This window comes from Carcharodon carcharias, chromosome 15 (genome assembly GCF_017639515.1).
Source record: "Carcharodon carcharias isolate sCarCar2 chromosome 15, sCarCar2.pri, whole genome shotgun sequence".
NCBI classification, from domain to species: Eukaryota; Metazoa; Chordata; class Chondrichthyes; order Lamniformes; family Lamnidae; genus Carcharodon; species Carcharodon carcharias.
The window spans coordinates 76,180,696-76,198,642 of record NC_054481.1 but is presented as its reverse complement, the minus strand read 5'-3'; the positions used below and the strand labels follow the sequence as shown (position 1 = coordinate 76,198,642).

Below are 17,947 nucleotides of genomic sequence, written 5' to 3'. Positions count from 1 at the left end.
CACTTACCATCCTGACTTGGAAATGTCACACCATTCCTTCACTGTCGCTGGGTCAAAATCCTGGAACTCCCTCCCTAACATCACTGTGGGTGTACCTACACCACACGGACTGCAGCAGTTCAAGAAGGCAGCTCACCACCACCTTCTCAAGGGCAATTAGACATGGGCAATAAATGCTGGCCCAGCCAACGAGCCCACATCCCATGAATGAAGAGAAAACAAAGTATTATCCCCGAAGTCGCACCCTCCCTGACTGACGTGCATGTGGTGGTGATCAGGCCCTCTGCATGTTCCTGGGCATGACTGACAGTGGACTGACATGCCATCCCTCTCCCTGGACTGGGACATGGTCAGTATTTGGAAACTCACCGATGTAAACTGAAGCACTTCTTTATTCGGCTCTCTGCCCTGTTTGGCTTGACTTGCTTTTGATCTTCAGCCTTAGACTCAATTCCCATTCTGGCCCAGAGGACGTTCCACATTCCCCCCCACACCACCACTACCACCACCACCCACCCCCCCCCCCAAACCAAAGTCAGGACTTTGTCCTCGAGCCGTTTCCCTTCCATCCCTCCTGTCTCCACCACTGCCCCCCCACCCTCACACACACTCCCCCACCCCCTCTGCCAGACGAGCTTCTGTCTTCCAGCTCATTTCACATCCACCCCCACCCCCACCTTACTGCTGGTCTGATACCTAGAGCCTGGGCTCTGAAACCACTGAAATTGTTGTTCTGTTGCCTGTGCAGCCCGACACGGAGTGTGAGGAGCTGGGAGTGATGTGCAATGTAAGGTGGCTGAACATACTTCAAAGCCAAGAATGAAGTGCAGTTCACCAGGTGCATGTCCCTTATGTCCGATTGTGAATGATGCTGGTCCATTGGACGCCAGCTTGGTCTTTTGATCCAGTGTGGGGGTGTGATTCCAGTGAGCTGCCTTCATAATGAGCGTTCATGACATTCAAATGTTCTCGAATGCTTTTCCCAACATGGCGCAGTGGGAAATGCAGGACGCCATTGAAGTTTGGAGCAGACAGTCACAATCTTATTTCATGCCAATCAAGGATTATAGGGGAGGACTGAGTTATTGGAGGGTGGGAAACCTGACTTTTGCACTCCTACGATATTTTCCCCACTTGCCCACCACTGATGGGAGCAGAAATCGAGCCCCAGATTTGATACAGATATTGAAAATCACCAGGGGTCTGGACAGAGTAAATAGGCAGATACTGTTTCCACAAATGAAAGGATTAATTTTCAGCCATCCAGACACAGATTCCTGTCCATCTGTTGAATGCAGAGGGTGCGGCCGAAGCATTGCTTTTGGAATTTCTCTAACACTGTTAAGTGTCACAGTCCAGGTCTCGTGGCAATACAGGAGTTTGGTGATGACAACTGTTCTGTACACCAAGGCTTAAGGTGACTTACGGAGTCTTTGCTGTCAAATACTCACTGTGGTTTGTAGAAGGCTGAACTGGCATAGCTGATCCAGTTCTGAGTTCTGAAGAAGAGTCATACGGACTCTACGAAACATTAACTCTGTCTTTCTCTCCTCAGATGCTGAGCTTTTCTAGCAATTTTTGTTTTGTAGCTGATCCAGTATTGGACTCCAATGCTGGCCTTTTGAGAAAGAGATCAATTCCGAGGTTTTAAAAATGCTCAATGTATTCAAGAATCTCTCTCAATCATATGAGAAAAATATATTCACTGTGCAGCAGAACCACAACCTTGTGCAGTTGCTTGGATTTTTATTCTATTTGCTCATTTAGATTTTTAGTTTGGTAATTTGACCTGGACATGGGGAGGTGGTGGCATAGTGGCAGTGTCACTGAGACCCTGGGGTCATGGGTTCAAATCCCACCATGGCAGCTGGTGGAATTTGAATTGAATAAATAAATCTGAAATTATAAAGCTGGCCTCAGTCATTGTGACCATGATACTATCATCGATTGTTGTAAAAATCCATCTGGTACATGAAGCTTTATTAACCGTGCTTTCGACCTGTCCTGCTACCTTCCATGACTTATTCACCTGTACACCCATGTCCTTCTGCTCCTGCACCCGCTATAGTTATACCATTTAGGGAAGGAAATTTGCCACCCTTATCTGGTCTGGCCTACATGACTCCAGCCACATAGCAATGTGATTGACTCTTACCTGCCTCTGAAGTGTCCCTGCCAAACCACTCATTTCAAAAGCGATTAAGGATGGGCAGCAAATGCTGACCTTGCCAGTGATGCCCATATCCCATGGAAGAATAAAGGAACAAATGGAGATCTGTGGAAGAAAATACAGACCTTTGAAATGTGGAGGCTAAGACATACGCTAAAAATTCCATAAACAGACCATAAGAGAAATGAAGAAATTGCAAGAACAAAAAGAATTCTAAGGAAGTGCCTGTATTTCAGCCATTTGATCAGAGCTGAAAAGCTACAGCTACAGAGATCTCTCCTAGAGGGAAAAGTGAAGGGCAGCAGGAAGATGGGCCATCCTTGGCGTAGCTGGATGACAAATGTTACAGAGCAGTTGCAGATGAGCTACAATAGATATCTGAGTGTGGCGCAAGACAAACGAGTGTAACATACCATGACAGCAGATCTGCTAGGAGTAGCTACAAGCTGCAGCAGCAAATTGATGTGTAGCATGCACCTTTGGAATTCCTATCCTGAATGTGAAAAGTAATATATATGTGGAATGTGGATGCGGTGCCAATCAAGTGGGCTGTTTTGTACTGGATGGTGTCAAGCTTCTTAAGTGTTGTGGGAGCTGCATTCATCCAGGCAGCTGGGGAGTATTCCATCACATTCTTGACTTGTGCCTTGTAGATGGTGGACAGGCTTTGGGGAGTCAGGTGGTGAGTTACTTGTCGCACGATTCCTAGCCTCTGACCTGCTCTTGTAGCCACAGTATTTATATGGCTAGTCCAGTTCAGTTTCTGGTCAATGATAAACCCCCACAGGATGTTGATATTGGGGAATCAGTGATGGTAAAGCAACTGAACGTCAAGAGGTGATGGTTAGATTCTCTCTTGTTGCAGATGGTCATTGCCTGAATGTTACTCGCCACTTGTCAGCCCAAGCCTGGATATCGTCCAGGTCTTGCTGAATTTGGACATGGACTGCTTCAGTATCTGAGGAGTCACAAATGGTGCTGAACGTTGTTCATTGATGATTGCACAATCCCCACTTCTGACCTTATGATGGAAGGAAGTTCATTGATGAAGCAGCTGAAGATAGTTGGGCCTCGGACACTACCCTGAGGAATTCCTGCAGTGATGTCCTGGAGCTGAGATGACTGACCTCCAACAACACAACCATTTTCCTTTGTGCTAGGTATGACTCCAACCAGCAGAGAGTTTTCCCCCTGATTCCCACTGACTCCAGTTTTGCTAGGGTTCCTTGATGCCACACTCGTTCAAATTTGGCCTTGCTCTCAAGGGCAGTCACTCTCACCTCACCTCGGGAATTCAGCTCTTTTTTCCATGTTTGAACCAAGGCTGTAATGAGGTCAGGAGCTGAGTGGCCCTGGTGGAACCCAAATTGAGTGAGCAGGTTATTGCTAAGCAAATGCTGTTTAAAGCACTGGTGATACCCCCTTCCGTCACTTTACTGATGATCGAGACTAGACTAATGGGACAGTAATCGTCCTGGTGGGATTTGTCCTGCTTTGTGTACAGGACATATCTGGGCAATTTTCCACATAGCCGGGCACTTGCCAGTGTTGTAGCTGTACTGGAACAGCATGGGTGTGGAAAGTTCTGGAGCACAAGTCTTCAGTCCTATTGCCGGAATATTGTCAGGGCCCATAGCCTTTGCAGTATCCAGTGCCTTCAGCCATTTCTTGATATCACATGGATTGAATCGAATTAGCTGAAGACTGGCATCTGTTATTCTGGGGAAGTCTGGAGGAGGCCAAGATGGATCATCCACTCAGCACTTCTGGCTGAAGATTGTAGCAAATGCTTCAGCCTTATCTTTTGCACTGATACACTGGCCTCCCACATCATTGAGGATGGAGATATTTGTGGTATGCTCCTCCAGTGAGTTGTTCAGTTGTCCACCATCATTCACAACTGGATGTGACAGGACTGCAGAGCTAAGATCTGCCTATCATTTGCTGCTTATGCTGTTTGGCACCCAAGTCCTATGTTATAACTTCACCAGGTTGACACCTCATTTTTAGGTATGCCTGGTGCTGTTTCTGGCATGCCCTCCTGCACTCTTCATTGAACCAGGGTTGATCCCCTGGCTTGATGGTAATAGTAGAGTGGGGGATATGCCAGGCCATGAAGTTACAGATTGTGTTTGAGTACAATTCTGCTGCTGATCTGTTCGAAATCTATCCCATTTAGCACGGAGGTAGTGTCACACAACACTATGGAGGGTATCCTCTATGTGAAGGCGGGCCTTCGTCTCCACAACGACTGTGCGGTGGTCACTCCTATCAATAAGGTCAAGGACAGACGCATCAGCGGCAGGCAGGTTGGTGCAGACGAGGTCAAGTATGTTTTTTCCTCTTATTGGTTCCCTCACCCATCTGCCGCAGACCCAGTCTAACAGCTATGCCCTCTAGGACTCGGCCAGTAGTGGTGCTACTGAGCCACTCTTGGTGATGGAGAGTAAATTCTGCACCCTTGCCACTCTCCATGCTTATTCCAGGTGGTATTCAACATGGAGGAGCACGGATTCATCAGCTGAGGTACATGGTAATCAGCAGGGTGTTTCCTTGCCCCTGTTTGGTCTGATACCATGAGACCTCATGAGGTCTACAGTCAATGTTGAGGACTCTCAGGGCAACCCCCTGTATACCACTGTGCCACCATTTCTGCTGGGTTTGTCCTGCCAGTGGGACAGGATGGTGGTGTCTGGGACATATCTGTAAGATATGACACCATCAGGCTAGTCTGGGAGACAGCTGTACGCCTAGACTTTACTAGTCTGTGAGACAGCTCTTCCAATTTTGGCACTAGCCCCCAGATGTTAGTAAGGAGGACTTTGCAGGACCATTGTCGTTTCTGGTGCCTAGGTCGATGCCAGTTGGTCCATCCAGTTTCGTTCCTTTTTTGAGAATTTGTACCCGTTTTGATACAACTGAGTGTCTTGCTAGGCCATTTCGGAGGGCATTTAAGAGTCAGCCAAATTGTGTGGGTCTGGACATTGGTCATGGTCATTAGAATTTAATTCCAGATTTTTATTGAATTCAAATTCTACCATCTGCTGTGGTGGGATTTAAATCCAGAGCATTACCCTGGGTCTGGATTACTAGTCCAACGACATAACCACTACACTATCCCCTCCCCTACCTAATTCTGTCAATTAATTATACCTTTTGGAACATAGGAGTGGGAGTAGGCCATTCAGCCCATCAAATCTGCTTCGCCATTCAATACCATCATGGCTGATCATCCACTTTTCCCACACTGTCCCCATATCCCTTTACATCATTGGCATTTAGGAATTTGTCAATCTCTACTTTAAACATACTAAATGACTGAGCTTCCACAACCTTCTGGGGTAGAGAATTACAAAGATCCACAACCCTCTGAGTAAAATAAAATCTCTTCATCTCAGCCCTCAGTGGCTTCCCCCTTATTTTGAAATCGTGTCCCCTGGTTCTAGACTCCCCTAACCAGGGGAAACATCTGACCTGCGTCTAGCTGTCTATCCCTTTCAGTATTTTGTAGATTTCAATGAGATCACCTCTCAGTTTTTGAAACTCTAGAGAATACAGGCCCAGTTTCCCCAATCTCTCTTCATGAAACAGTCGCGCCATCCCAGGAACCAGTCTGGTGAACCTTTGTTGCACACCCTCTGGCAATAATATCATTCCTAAGGTAAGGAGACCAAAACTGCACACAGTCTCCAGGCATGGTCTAACCAAGGTTCTATACAATTGAAGCAAGACTTCGCTACTCCTATACTCAAATCGTCTTGTGATAAAGGCTAACATTTCATTAGCCTTCCTAATTCCTGCTGCACCTGCATGTTAGCTTCAGTGACTTATTGACAAGGACACCCAGGTCTCTTTGCACCATCTACACTTTCTAATCTCCTGCCATTTAAGAAATACTCTGCACATCTGTTCCTCCTACCAAAGTGGACAACCTCATATTTTTCCACATTATATTCCATCTGCCATGTTCTTACCCACTCACTAAGTCTGTCCAAATCCTCTTGAACCCTCTTTGCATCTTCCTCACAACACACATTCCCACTAGCTTTATGTTATCTGTAAACTTGGAAACATTACATTTGATCCCCACATCCAAATCATTGATATATATTGTGAATAGTTGGGTCCCTTCCCACTAGTTACAGGCTGCCAACAGGAGAATGACCCATTTATTCTTACTCTCTGTTTTCTGCCTGCTAACTGACTCTTAATCCATGCCAGTATATTGCTTCCTATCCCATTTGCTTTAATTTTGCTCACCAACCTCCTGTGGGGGGCTTTATCATTCAATAACTTTGAAAACTATTTATTGCAATTAGATTAAGTAGAATAATTTACCAGCCACTCATCAGTCAGCTTCTTGCCCTATAGCAATGTAAGAGCCAGCTACTGGAGGCTGAAAAGAGGTAGAAAAAAAAGGAGCACTTGCTTTATCTACCTACCCACCTACCCACCCACACTAATGCATACAAAGCAGCACTCCAGTGCAGACAAGGCAGCAGTGAAAAAGGTCTGTTTTTATGCATCTGATTCAAGCTTCTGAAAACCATTTTAAGCCAGCTATCGAATTAACCAGCTGTAGCTGCTCACAGCCTGTATACCTCTGTTCTAAAGCTGGAATAAAACTCAACCTCCCAACCCAAAGAACAACTTTTAGTTAATTAGTAAATTAAAGAAAAGACTAGGCTTTACATGGAATTAAAATTCCCTCACTCACCAACCTCCAACTTAAGTACTCTAATGCACCCAAAGCAGCACTCCAGTGCAAGTATGTATTGTCTAAAGAAAAAATGGTAAAAATTGTCTGACTAGATTAATACTTTACAATGTTGATTAATGTCTGTATAATTGACTGGATTTTTTTTATTGTGCAGTACTTGTATGAGTTCTTGGATGCCATGATAACCTGCCAGACAGCACCAGAAGAGGTAAGAACTTGTTTTTTCTCTAAAGGTCTCTAATATTTTTTTGAATTCTGAAACCTGCCTTATACTTCACCCAATACAATTATATTTTCACATTTTAAGCAGAGAGTAAACAGTATTAATTAAAAATAGGCTCTGCAATTAACACTGTGGGATAAGGGGGAGATGATTGTGTAACAGTAATGTCAATTGACTAGTCAGGTTAGTGCCCTGGGGATGTAAATTCAAACCCTACCATGGAATGATTAATTAATAAAAATCTGGAATTGAAAGTTAGTTCCAGTAATGGTGATTATGAAACTATCATTGATTGTCATAAAAAACCATCTGGTTCACTAACATCCTGCTGTACTTATCTGCTCTGGCCTACATGTGACTCCAGACCCACAGCTCTGTGGTTGACTCTTAATTGCCCTCTGAAATGGCCTAAAAGCTACTCATTGCAAGGGAAATTAGGGATGGGCAACAAATGCTGGCCTTGTCAGTAATGTCCACATCCCCTGAAAGAATTTTTAAAAATACCTGCATGCTTAATTTGGTCGTCGCAAATGCTTATTCATTATCTTAGGTCAGATGTTAACCTTTTTAACCTTCTTCCAAAAATAATGAGAAGAGGAATTGAACAGTATATAATGGAAAGAGGAATATATGATAGAGGAAATATGGCCAAGAAGAACTAATGAATGTTCTACAGATTGGCTCCTGGTTCATGTTAATATGGAGTGGTGCGTATGTGCTAGGTGAGAAATTTAGATCAGCACGTAATACTTTATTATTAATATGTATGAACAAGTGGAACTTCTTCAATCAGATAGAGCATTAAAAAGTGCCCAAGATTTACTCCAATCCATTAGGAATACAACGTAGGCTGAATATGAGATGAAGTTATAAAGGGAGTTGCCATAAAATGTGTATTTGGAGGGCTTCTACAAGAGGTTCTTTTCTTGGGACCTCTAGTAAAAGATCTGCTTTTTTGAAGATCATCTTTGAAGGCTCTTATTCATCTGAGAGACCTGACTCCTTTGAAAATATTTATAGGCCTGAATTCTACCCTTGCCAGTTGCAAACAATGGAAGCCCTTCTGCTGTTCGCAATGGACAAGGTATGGACTCTACCCAACCAGCCCGTGCTTGCGAAACACAACATTAGACATGATTCCACAACTGGACGGTGTCTGCTAAATAATCCTGTATGTTGAGAAGTATGCAGACAACCAGTTTAAGATTGTCAGTCGGACTCTCAGTGTGGCGCATTTGCGTGTACTGGAAGCTACATATATTAATGCACAGCATCCTGTTCTTTGCAGACAGAAAGAACATGTACACACATTGTTCCTGTTTCAGTTAAACAAAATAAGTTACAGCCATTTGCTGGTCAAGACATTGCCCTGCGGAATAAACCAATCAGAGTCAAGCTGCCTGGTTTAAATTTCAAACAATGATTGGCAGTTAACTGTCAGCCACAATCAACTGGTGCAATCTCCATGGCATTGCCCCTACCAATCCACTTGCCAACCAATCCGCACTCCTCATACAGTATAAATATGTTGTTTCCCCTGACATCGTACTTTCCTGTGAATTGTCCTGAATAGTGCAAGACGAAAAGCTTTGACAAAAAAATTTTTTTCAGAAATACTCAAGATAATATACTTTACATATCATACACTTGCCTAATTGCTCTCGTTTTGTGCCATTTAGTAAAGCCAGATTTACCTGAAGTTGTGGTTAATGTGGTAAATGTTAGTTGTGTAATCTGAATTTTTCTCTGAGTGGTGTTGTCACCAGAGGAGATTAACTCTGGAACAAAGAAAAACCATGTGGTGCTGCAAAAGCATTAAAGGAAGTCAAGGTATAGCTCTAGTGGGGGTGGGGGGAGCATAAAAGATTTAAAAATATTTTAAAATAATAGGTGGGAAAAGAAAAATCTATATAATTTATTGGAAAAAACAAAAGGAAGGGGGAAGAAACAGAAAGGGGGTGGGGATGGAGGAGGGAGTTCAAGACCTAAAGTTGTTGAATTCAATATTCAGTCCGGAAGGCTGTAAAGTGCCAAGTCGGAAGATGAGGTGCTGTTCCTCCACTTTGCGTTGGGCTTCACTGGAACAATGTAGCAAGCCAAGGACAGACATGTGGGCAAGAGAGCAGGGTGGAGTGTTAAAATGGCAAGCGACAGGGAGGTTTGGGTCATTCTTGCGGACAGACCGCAGGTGTTCTGCAAAGCGGTCGCCCAGTTTACGTTTGGTCTCTCCAATGTGGAGGAGACCGCATTGGGAGCAACGAATACAATAGACTAAGTTGGGGGAAATGCAAGTGAAATGCTGCTTCACTTGAAAGGAGTGTTTGGGCCCTTGGACGGTGAGGAGAGAGGAAGTGAAGGGGCAGGTGTTACATCTTTTGCATGGGCATGGGGAGGTGCCATAGGTGGGGGTTGAGGAGTAGGGGGTAATGGAGGAGTGGACCAGGGTATCCCGGAGGGAACGATCCCTACGGAATGCCGACAGGAGGGGGTGAAGGGAAGATGTGCTTGGTGGTGGCATCATGCTGGAGTTGGCGGAAATGGCGGAGGATGATCCTTTGAATGCGGACGCTGGTGGGGTGATAAGTGAGGACAAGGGGGACCCTATCATGTTTCTGGGAGGGAGGAGAAGGCGTGAGGGCGGATGCGCGGGAGATGGGCCAGACACGGTTGGGGGCCCTGTCAACGACCGTAGGTGGAAAACCTCGGTTAAGGAAGAAGGAGGACATGTCAGAGGAACTGTTTTTGAAGGTAGCATCGTCGGAACAGATGCGACGGAGGCAAAGGAACTGAGAGAATGGAACGGAGTCCTTACAGGAAGCGGGGTGTGAGGAGCTATAGTCGAGTTAGCTGTGGGAGTCGATAGGCTTGTAATGGATATTGGTGGACAGTCTATCACCAGAGATTGAGACAGAGAGGTGAAGGAAGGGAAGGGAAGTGTCAGAGATGGACCACGTGAAAATGATGGAGGGGTGGAGATTGGAAGCAAAATTAATAAATTTTTCCAAGTCCCGACAAGAGCATGAAGCAGCACCGAAGTAATCATCGATGTACCGGAGAAAGAGTTGTGGAAGGGAGCCGGAGTAGGACTGGAACAAGGAACGTTCCACATACCCCATAAAGAGACAGGCATAGCTGGGGCCCATGTGGGTACCCATAGCCACACCTTTTATTTGGAGGAAGTGAGAGGAGTTGAAGGAGAAATTGTTCAGCGTGAGAACAAGTTCAGCCAGACGGAGGAGAGTAGTGGTGGATGGGGATTGTTCGGGCCTCTGTTCGAGGAAGAATCTAAGGACCCTCAGACAATCCTGGTGGGGGATGGAGGTGTAGAGAGATTGGACGTCCATGGTGAAGAGGAAGCGGTTGGGGCCAGGGAACTGGAAATTGTTGATGTGACATAAGGTGTCAGAGGAATCACGGATGTAGGTGGGAAGTGACCTCTCCCTCCAGCAGCACCGCCGTACCCTTTTTCAAAGCTGCGCATGCCCCCAGTTTCATTTTATTCTTCGTCTCATCCAACGCCTCAACAAGAAACTTTTTCTCTCAAGTGCTAAGGAACGCAATCTCCAACAACTCATCGACACCAACACCCATCTAGGACCCTCCACCCCTGCCTGTCCCTCCATCCCCACCCCATCTTTCAATCCCAGCCCCAGCCGTGTATTCACAATACCCCCTGACCTTCCCCTCTCCGATGCTGAACGTTCAGTGCTCAGCAAAGGACTTAGTTTCATACCCTTACGCCCTCACCTCAATGAATTTCGGGCTCGGCACGATGCTGAACTCTTCTTCCGCCATCTTCGTCTCCAGGCTCACTTCTTTGGGCAGGAGTCCTCTCCCCGTTCAACAGATCCTTTTACCCACCTCCAAAATTCTCCCTCCACCTGGACCCCTCCCTCTGGATTCTTACCTTCTCTTGATCTTTTCATTGAGAACTGTCGGCGCGACATTAGTCGTCTCAATTTCTCTGCTCCCCTCACCCATTCTAATCTCTCTCTCTCTGAACTTACTGCACTCCGTTCTCTCAGGTCCAACCATGACATTGTCATCAAACCCGCTGAAAAGTGAGGTGCTGTTGTTGTCTGGCGCACTGACCTCTACCTCGCGGAGGCTGAGCGTCTACTCGCAGACACTTACTCCTACCTCTCCCTGGACCATGACCCCAGCACTGAACATCAAGCCATTGTTTCCAGGACTGTTACTGACTTCATCTCCTCTGGGGATCTTCCTCCCACAGCTTCCAACCTGATAGTCGCCCAACCTCGGACGGCCCACTTCTACCTCCTACCCAAAATCCACAAACAGAATTGTCCCGGTAGACCGATCATGTCAGCTTGTTCCTGCCCCACAGAACTCATTTCTCGTTATCTTGTCTCCCTTCTCTCTCCCCTTGTCCAGTCCCTTCCCACCTACATCCGTGATTCCTCTGACACCTTACGTCACCTCAACAATTTCCAGTTCCCTGGCCCCAACCGCTCCCTCTTCACCATGGACGTCCAATCCCTCTACACCTCCATCCCCCACCAGGATTGTCTGAGGGCCCTTAGCTTCTTCCTCGAACAGAGGCCCGAACAATCCCCATCCACCACTACTCTCCTCCGTCTGTCTGAACTTGTTCCTCACATTGAACAATTTCTCCTTCAACTTCTCTCACTTCCTCCAAATAAAAGGTGTGGCTATGGGTACCCGCATGGGCCCCAGTTATGCCTGTCTCTTTATGGGGTATGTGGAACATTCCTTGTTCCAGTCCTACTCCGGACCCCTTCCACAACTCTTTCTCCGGTACATCGATGATTACTTCAGTGCTGCTTCATGCTCTCGTCGGGACTTGGAAAAATGTACTAATTTTGCTTCCAATCTCCACCCCTCCATCATTTTCATGTGGTCCATCTCTGACAATTCCCTTCCCTTCCTTGACCTCTCTGTCTCAATCTCTGGTGATAGACTGTCCACCAATATCCATTACAAGCCTACCGACTCCCACAGCTACCTCGACTATAGCTCCTCACACCCCGCTTCCTGTAAGGACTCCATCCCATTCTCTCAGTTCCTTTGCCTCCGTCGCACCTGTTCTGATGATGCTACCTTCAAAAACAGTTCCTCTGACATGTCCTCCTTCTTCCTTAACCGAGGTTTTCCACCCACGGTCGTTGACAGGGCCCTCAACCATGTCCGGCCCATCTCCCGCGCATCCGCCCTCACGCCTTCTCCTCCCTCCCAGAAACATGATAGGGTCCCCCTTGTCCTCAATTATCACCCCACCAGCCTCCGCATTCAAAGGATCATCCTCCGCCATTTCCGCCAACTCCAGCATGATGCCACCACCAAACACATCTTCCCTTCACCCCCTCCTGTCGGCATTCCATAGAGGTCGTTCCCTCCGGGACACCCTGGTCCACTCCTCCATCACCCCCTACTCCTCAACCCCCACCTATGGCACCTCCCCATTGCCACGCAAAAGATGTAACACCTGCCCCTTCACTTCCTCTCTCCTCATCGTCCAAGGACCCAAACACTCCTTTCAAGTGAAGCAGCATTTCATTTGCATTTCCCCCAACTTAGTCTATTGTATTCATTGCTCCCAATGTGGTCTCCTCTACATTGGAGAAACCAAACGTAAACTGGGCGACCACTTTGCAGAACACCTGCGGTCTGTCCGCAAGAATGACCCAAACCTCCCTGTCGCTTGCCATTTTAACAGTCCACCCTGCTCTCTTGCCCTCATGTCTGTCCTTGGCTTGCTGCCTTGTTCCAGTGAAGCCCAACACAAAGTGGAGGAACAGCACCTCATCTTCCGACTAGGCACTTTACAGCCTTCCGGACTGAATATTGAATTCAACAACTTTAGGTCTTGAACTCCCTCCTCCATCCCCACCCCCTTTCTGTTTCTTCCCCCTTCCTTTTGTTTTTTCCAATAAATTATTTAGATTTTTCTTTTCCCACTTATTTCCATTATTTTAAAATATTTTTAAATCTTTATGCTCCCCCCACCCCCACTAGAGCTATACCTTGAGTGCCCTACCATCCATTCTTAATTAGCACATTCGTTTAGATAATATCACCAACTTTAACACCTATGTGTTCTTTTGTCTGTGACATCTTTTGATGATCTGCTTCTACTGCTTCTTTCACTGCTTGCTTGTCCCTACAACCACACCACTCCCCTCCACTTCTCCCCCCCCCCCCGCCACCCCCCCACCCCACCAGCTTATATTTCACTCCATCCTCGGATTCACCTAGTTCTGTTGAAGGGTCATGAGGACTCGAAACATCAACTCTTTTCTTCTCCGCCGATGCTGCCAGACCCGCTGAGTTTTTCCAGGTAATTCTGTTTTTGTTTTGGATTTCCAGTATCTGCAGTTTTTTGTTTTTATCATCAAAGGCAGTGGCCAGTATTAAAGGGAAAAGAGGACATGAACTAAAGATCTCTGTTTAGCATTTTGATGACTTTAAATAAACTCCCAGGAGAGTTGCTGACAGTCAGAGGATATGGGATAGAGAAAGGTGGTGCTTTTTTCTTCTTTCCTGGGTGGCACCACCTTCCCACCTCTGAGCTCAGTCTGCTGCTGCACTCCATCCCCACTACCCCCACCAGAACCAGTCCAGCTGTGGATCGGCAGTATTGCAGCGAAAAATTGGTGAAATTGCCAGTGCTGCACTGCTTTATTGTCATTAAATTTGGCAGGGTGCAGATCTTGTTGTCTACTGTCACAGAATCATAGAATTATTACGGTGCAGAAGGAGGCCATTCGGCCCAACATGTGTGCACTGGCTCTCCAAATGAACAACTCACCTCGTACTATTTTCCTGCCTTCTCCCCATAACCCTATATATTCTTCCCTTTTAGATAACAGCCTAATTCCACCTTGAATGCTTCAATTGAACCTGCCTCCACCACACTTTCAGGCACTGCATTCCAAACCCTAACCATTCACTGTGTAAAAAAGTTTTCCCACATATCGCTTTTGCTTCTTTTATGAATTACGTTAAATCTGTGCCCTCTCATTCTCGATCCTTTCACAAACAGGAACAGTTTCTCCTGTTCACTCTGTCCGGACTGCTCATGGTTTTGAATACCTTTGTCAAACCTTGTCTCAACCTTCAAATAAAAATAAAATACTGCAGATGATGGAAATATCAAATAAAAACAGAAAATACTGGAAAAACTCAGCAAGTCTGGCAATATCTGTAGAGACAGAAACAGAGTTAACGTTTCGAGTCCAGTATGACCTCTTCAGACCTGGCCGCACTACGCTAGCTGAGCCAAACTAGTGGCTTATACAAATGCAACATAACCTACTTGCTCTTGTACTCTACGCCCCTATTAATAAAAGTCAGTATACTGTATGCTTTATTAATTGCTTTCTCAACCTGTCCTACCACCTTCAATGATTTATGCACATATACACCCAGGTCTCTCTGCTTCTGCACCCCCTTTATTCTATATTGTCTATCCATTTTCTTCCTACCAAAATTAACCACTTCACATTTCTCTGCATTGACCTTCATCTGCCACTTGTGTGCCCATTCCATCAACTTGCCTATGTCCCTTTGAAGTTCTACACTATCCTCCTCATAGTTCACAATGCTTCCAAGTTTTGTATCATCAACAGACTTTGAAATTGTGCTCAATACACCAAGGTCATCATTAATGTATATCAGGAAAAGCAAGTGTCCCAGCACTGACCCCTGAGAAACTCCATTACATACCTTCTTCCAGCATGGAAAACATCCATTAACCACTACTCTGTTTCCTGTAGTTCAGCCAAATCTATATTCACATTGTTACTGTCCCTTTTATTCCATGTGTTATAACTTTCCTCACAAGTCTGTTGCATGGCACTGTATCAAATGCCTTTTGGAGGTCCATGTACACCACCTCAACAGCATTGCTCTCGTCAACCTTCTTTGTTACCTTTTCAAAAACTCCAGCAAGTTAGTTAACCAAGGAGTGGAAGCGTTCCAGATTTGCACTAAGTGTGGTAGAGGGCGGGTAAGACAATATTTTACCCACCGGCTGCGATGGTGGGTTTTCATGCCGTATCGTCCCACATTATCTATGCATTCCCGGGAAACACGGCGTTTCCATGTCAAGCGGGCTCCAATTCACCCACCGCACACCATCATCTCGCCGCTTCATCACACTAGGCAATATAATTAAGTATAGCTGCACTCAGTGCATCAAGCCCAGGACTTCACAAAGGAGAAATGGCCCCAAAAGGCAACAAGACTGCAGCCCTTGAGCACCCATTGGACACCGTGGAGGCCTGCTCCCACTCTGGCTGCAGGAGGGGCAGCAACATTACCACTGAGGCTTGGGAGGCGATGGCAGTGGTGATCAGTGCCAATGCTGCACAGAGGAGGTTGGCCATCCAAAGATAGAGGATGAATGATCTCATCCGTACAGCCAGGGTATGGCAACCATCTCAGCAGTCTAAACTCACACATTCAAGCCCATCACACATTCACTGGCGTCTCACTCACTGCCAGCTCAAGGGACATCGCCGTTCATTCTCACACATACCCTCACATGTCCATCTGGCCTCATCTCCTCTGGAGACTGCCTCCTCAGGCATTCCCATCTTGAGGCCACTTGCACAGACCCAACATGTGTCCCCACACACACACCCTGAGTTACCCTCCTTCCCAGTTCAGCCCTCATCCTGCAGCCTCTTCCCTTGCACGAGGCCACTTCCCCCCCACCCCTTCACCAAGCAAACCCTAGCGCTACAGCCATTGAAAAGCCACCCACACATGCCTGATCAGGTAGGTAGAGACCTGCCATGAGCCTCACTAAAAGTGATGTGGTGCTGTCTGTGAAGCCTGGCACTGATGACTGTGAATTTTTTTTTAGTCACTCACGGGAGGTGGGCTTTGCTGGCTGGGCCAGCATTTATTGCCCATCCCTATTTGCCCTTGAGAAGGTGGTGGTAAGCTGCCTTCTTGAACTGCTGCAGTCCATGTGGTGTAGGTACACCCACAGTGCTGTTAGGAAGGGTTTTGACCCAGCAACAGTGAAGAAACAGCGATATATTTCCAAGTCAGGATGGTGAGCGACTTACAGGGGAACTTCCAGGTGCTGGTGTTCCCATCTATCTGCTGCCCTTGCCCTTGTAGGTGGTAGTGGTCGTGGGTTTGGAATGTGCTGTCTAAGGAGTCTTGGTGAATTCCCGCAGTGCATCTTGTAGATGGTACACACTGCTGCTACTAGTCGTCAGTGGTGGAGGGAGTGAATGTTTGTGGATGTGGTGCCAATCAAAGCGGGCTGCTTTGTCCTGGACAGTGTCCAGCTTCTTCAGTGTTGTAGGAGCTGCACTCATCCAGGCAAGTGGGGTGTATTCTTTCACACTCCTGACTTATGCCTTGTAAATGGTGGACAGGCTTTGAGGAGTCAGGATTCCTAGCTTCTGGCCTGCTCTTGTAGCCACAGTATTTCTATGGCTAGTGCAGTTCAGTTCTGGTCAATGGTAACCCCGAGATGTTGATAGTGGGGGATTCAGTGATGGTAATGCCATTGAACATCAAGGGGCGATGGATGGATTCTCTCTTGTTAGAGATGGTCATTGCCTGACTCTTGTGTGGCGCGAATGTCACTTGCCACTTCTCTGCCCAAGCCTGGATATTGTCCAGGTCTTGCTGCATTGGACATGGACTGCTTCAGTATCTGAGGAGTCACAAATGGTGCTGAACATTGTGCAATCATCAGTGAACATCCCCACTTCTGACATTATGGAAGGAATGCCATTGATGAAGCAGCTAAAGATAATTGGGCCTCAGACACTACCCTGAGGAACTTCTGCGGTGATGTCCTGGAGCTGAGATGACTGGCCTCCAAAAACCACAACCATCTTCCTTTGTGCTAGGTACTATTCCTGTTAGCAGAGTTTTCCCCCTGATTCTCATTGACTCCAGTTTTGCAAGGGCTCCTCGATGCCACACTAAGTAAAATGCTGCCTTGATGTCAAGGGCAGTCACTTTCACCTCACCTCAGGAGTTCAGCTCTTTTGTCCATGTTTGAAGGCTATAATGAGGTCAGTAGCCTAGTGGCCCTAGCGGAACCCAAACTGGGCATCAGTGATCAGGTTATTGCTAAGTGCAGGAAGAGTGCAGGAATGCATGCCAGCAGCAGCACCAGGCATATCTAAAAATGAGGTGTCAACCTGGTGAAGCTGTAACACAGAACTACTTGCGTGCCTAATAGCATAAGCAGCAAGTGATGGACAACTAAGCAATCCCACAACCAATGGATCAGATCTAAGCTTTACAGTCCTGCCACATCCAATCGTGAATGGTGGTGGACAATTAAACAACTCACTGGAAGAGGTTGTTGATGACCCCTTTACTGATGATGGAGGGTAGACAGATGGGGCAGTAATTGGCCGTGTTGGATTTGTCCTGCTTTTTGTGTACAGGATATCCATGGGCAATTTTCCACATAGCTGGGTAGATGTCAGTGTTGTAGCTGTACTGGAACAGCTTGACTAGGACAAGTTCTGAAGCACAAGTCTTCAGTACTATTGCCAGAATATTGTCAGGGCCCATAGCCTTTGCAGTATCCAGTGCCTTCATCCATTTCTTGATATCACATAGAGTGAATCAAACTCGCTGAAGACTGGTATCTGTGATGATGGGGAACTCTGGAGGAGGCCGAGATGGATCATCCACTCAGCACTTCTAGCTGAAGATTGTTGTGAATGCTTCAGCCTTATCTTTTGCACTGATGTGCTGGGCTCCTCCATCAATGAGGATGGGGATATTTGTGGAGCCACCTCCTCCAGTGGGTTGTTTAATTGTCCATCACCATTCACGACTGGCTGTGGCAGGACTGCAAAGCTTA

The 17,947-nt window shown here is 46.5% G+C and overlaps 1 protein-coding gene across 2 annotated transcripts in view; it reads left to right on the top strand.

Moving 5' to 3' along the window:
- flr (fleer) overlaps positions 1 to 17,947 on the top strand; it is a 270,425-nt gene that overhangs the window by 160,210 nt on the left and 92,268 nt on the right. For both annotated transcript variants that reach the window (XM_041205945.1, XM_041205944.1), the window contains exon 11: positions 7,045 to 7,098. In XM_041205945.1, the coding sequence (XP_041061879.1) occupies positions 7,045 to 7,098 (54 nt within the window). The remainder of the gene's footprint in view (positions 1 to 7,044; positions 7,099 to 17,947) is intronic.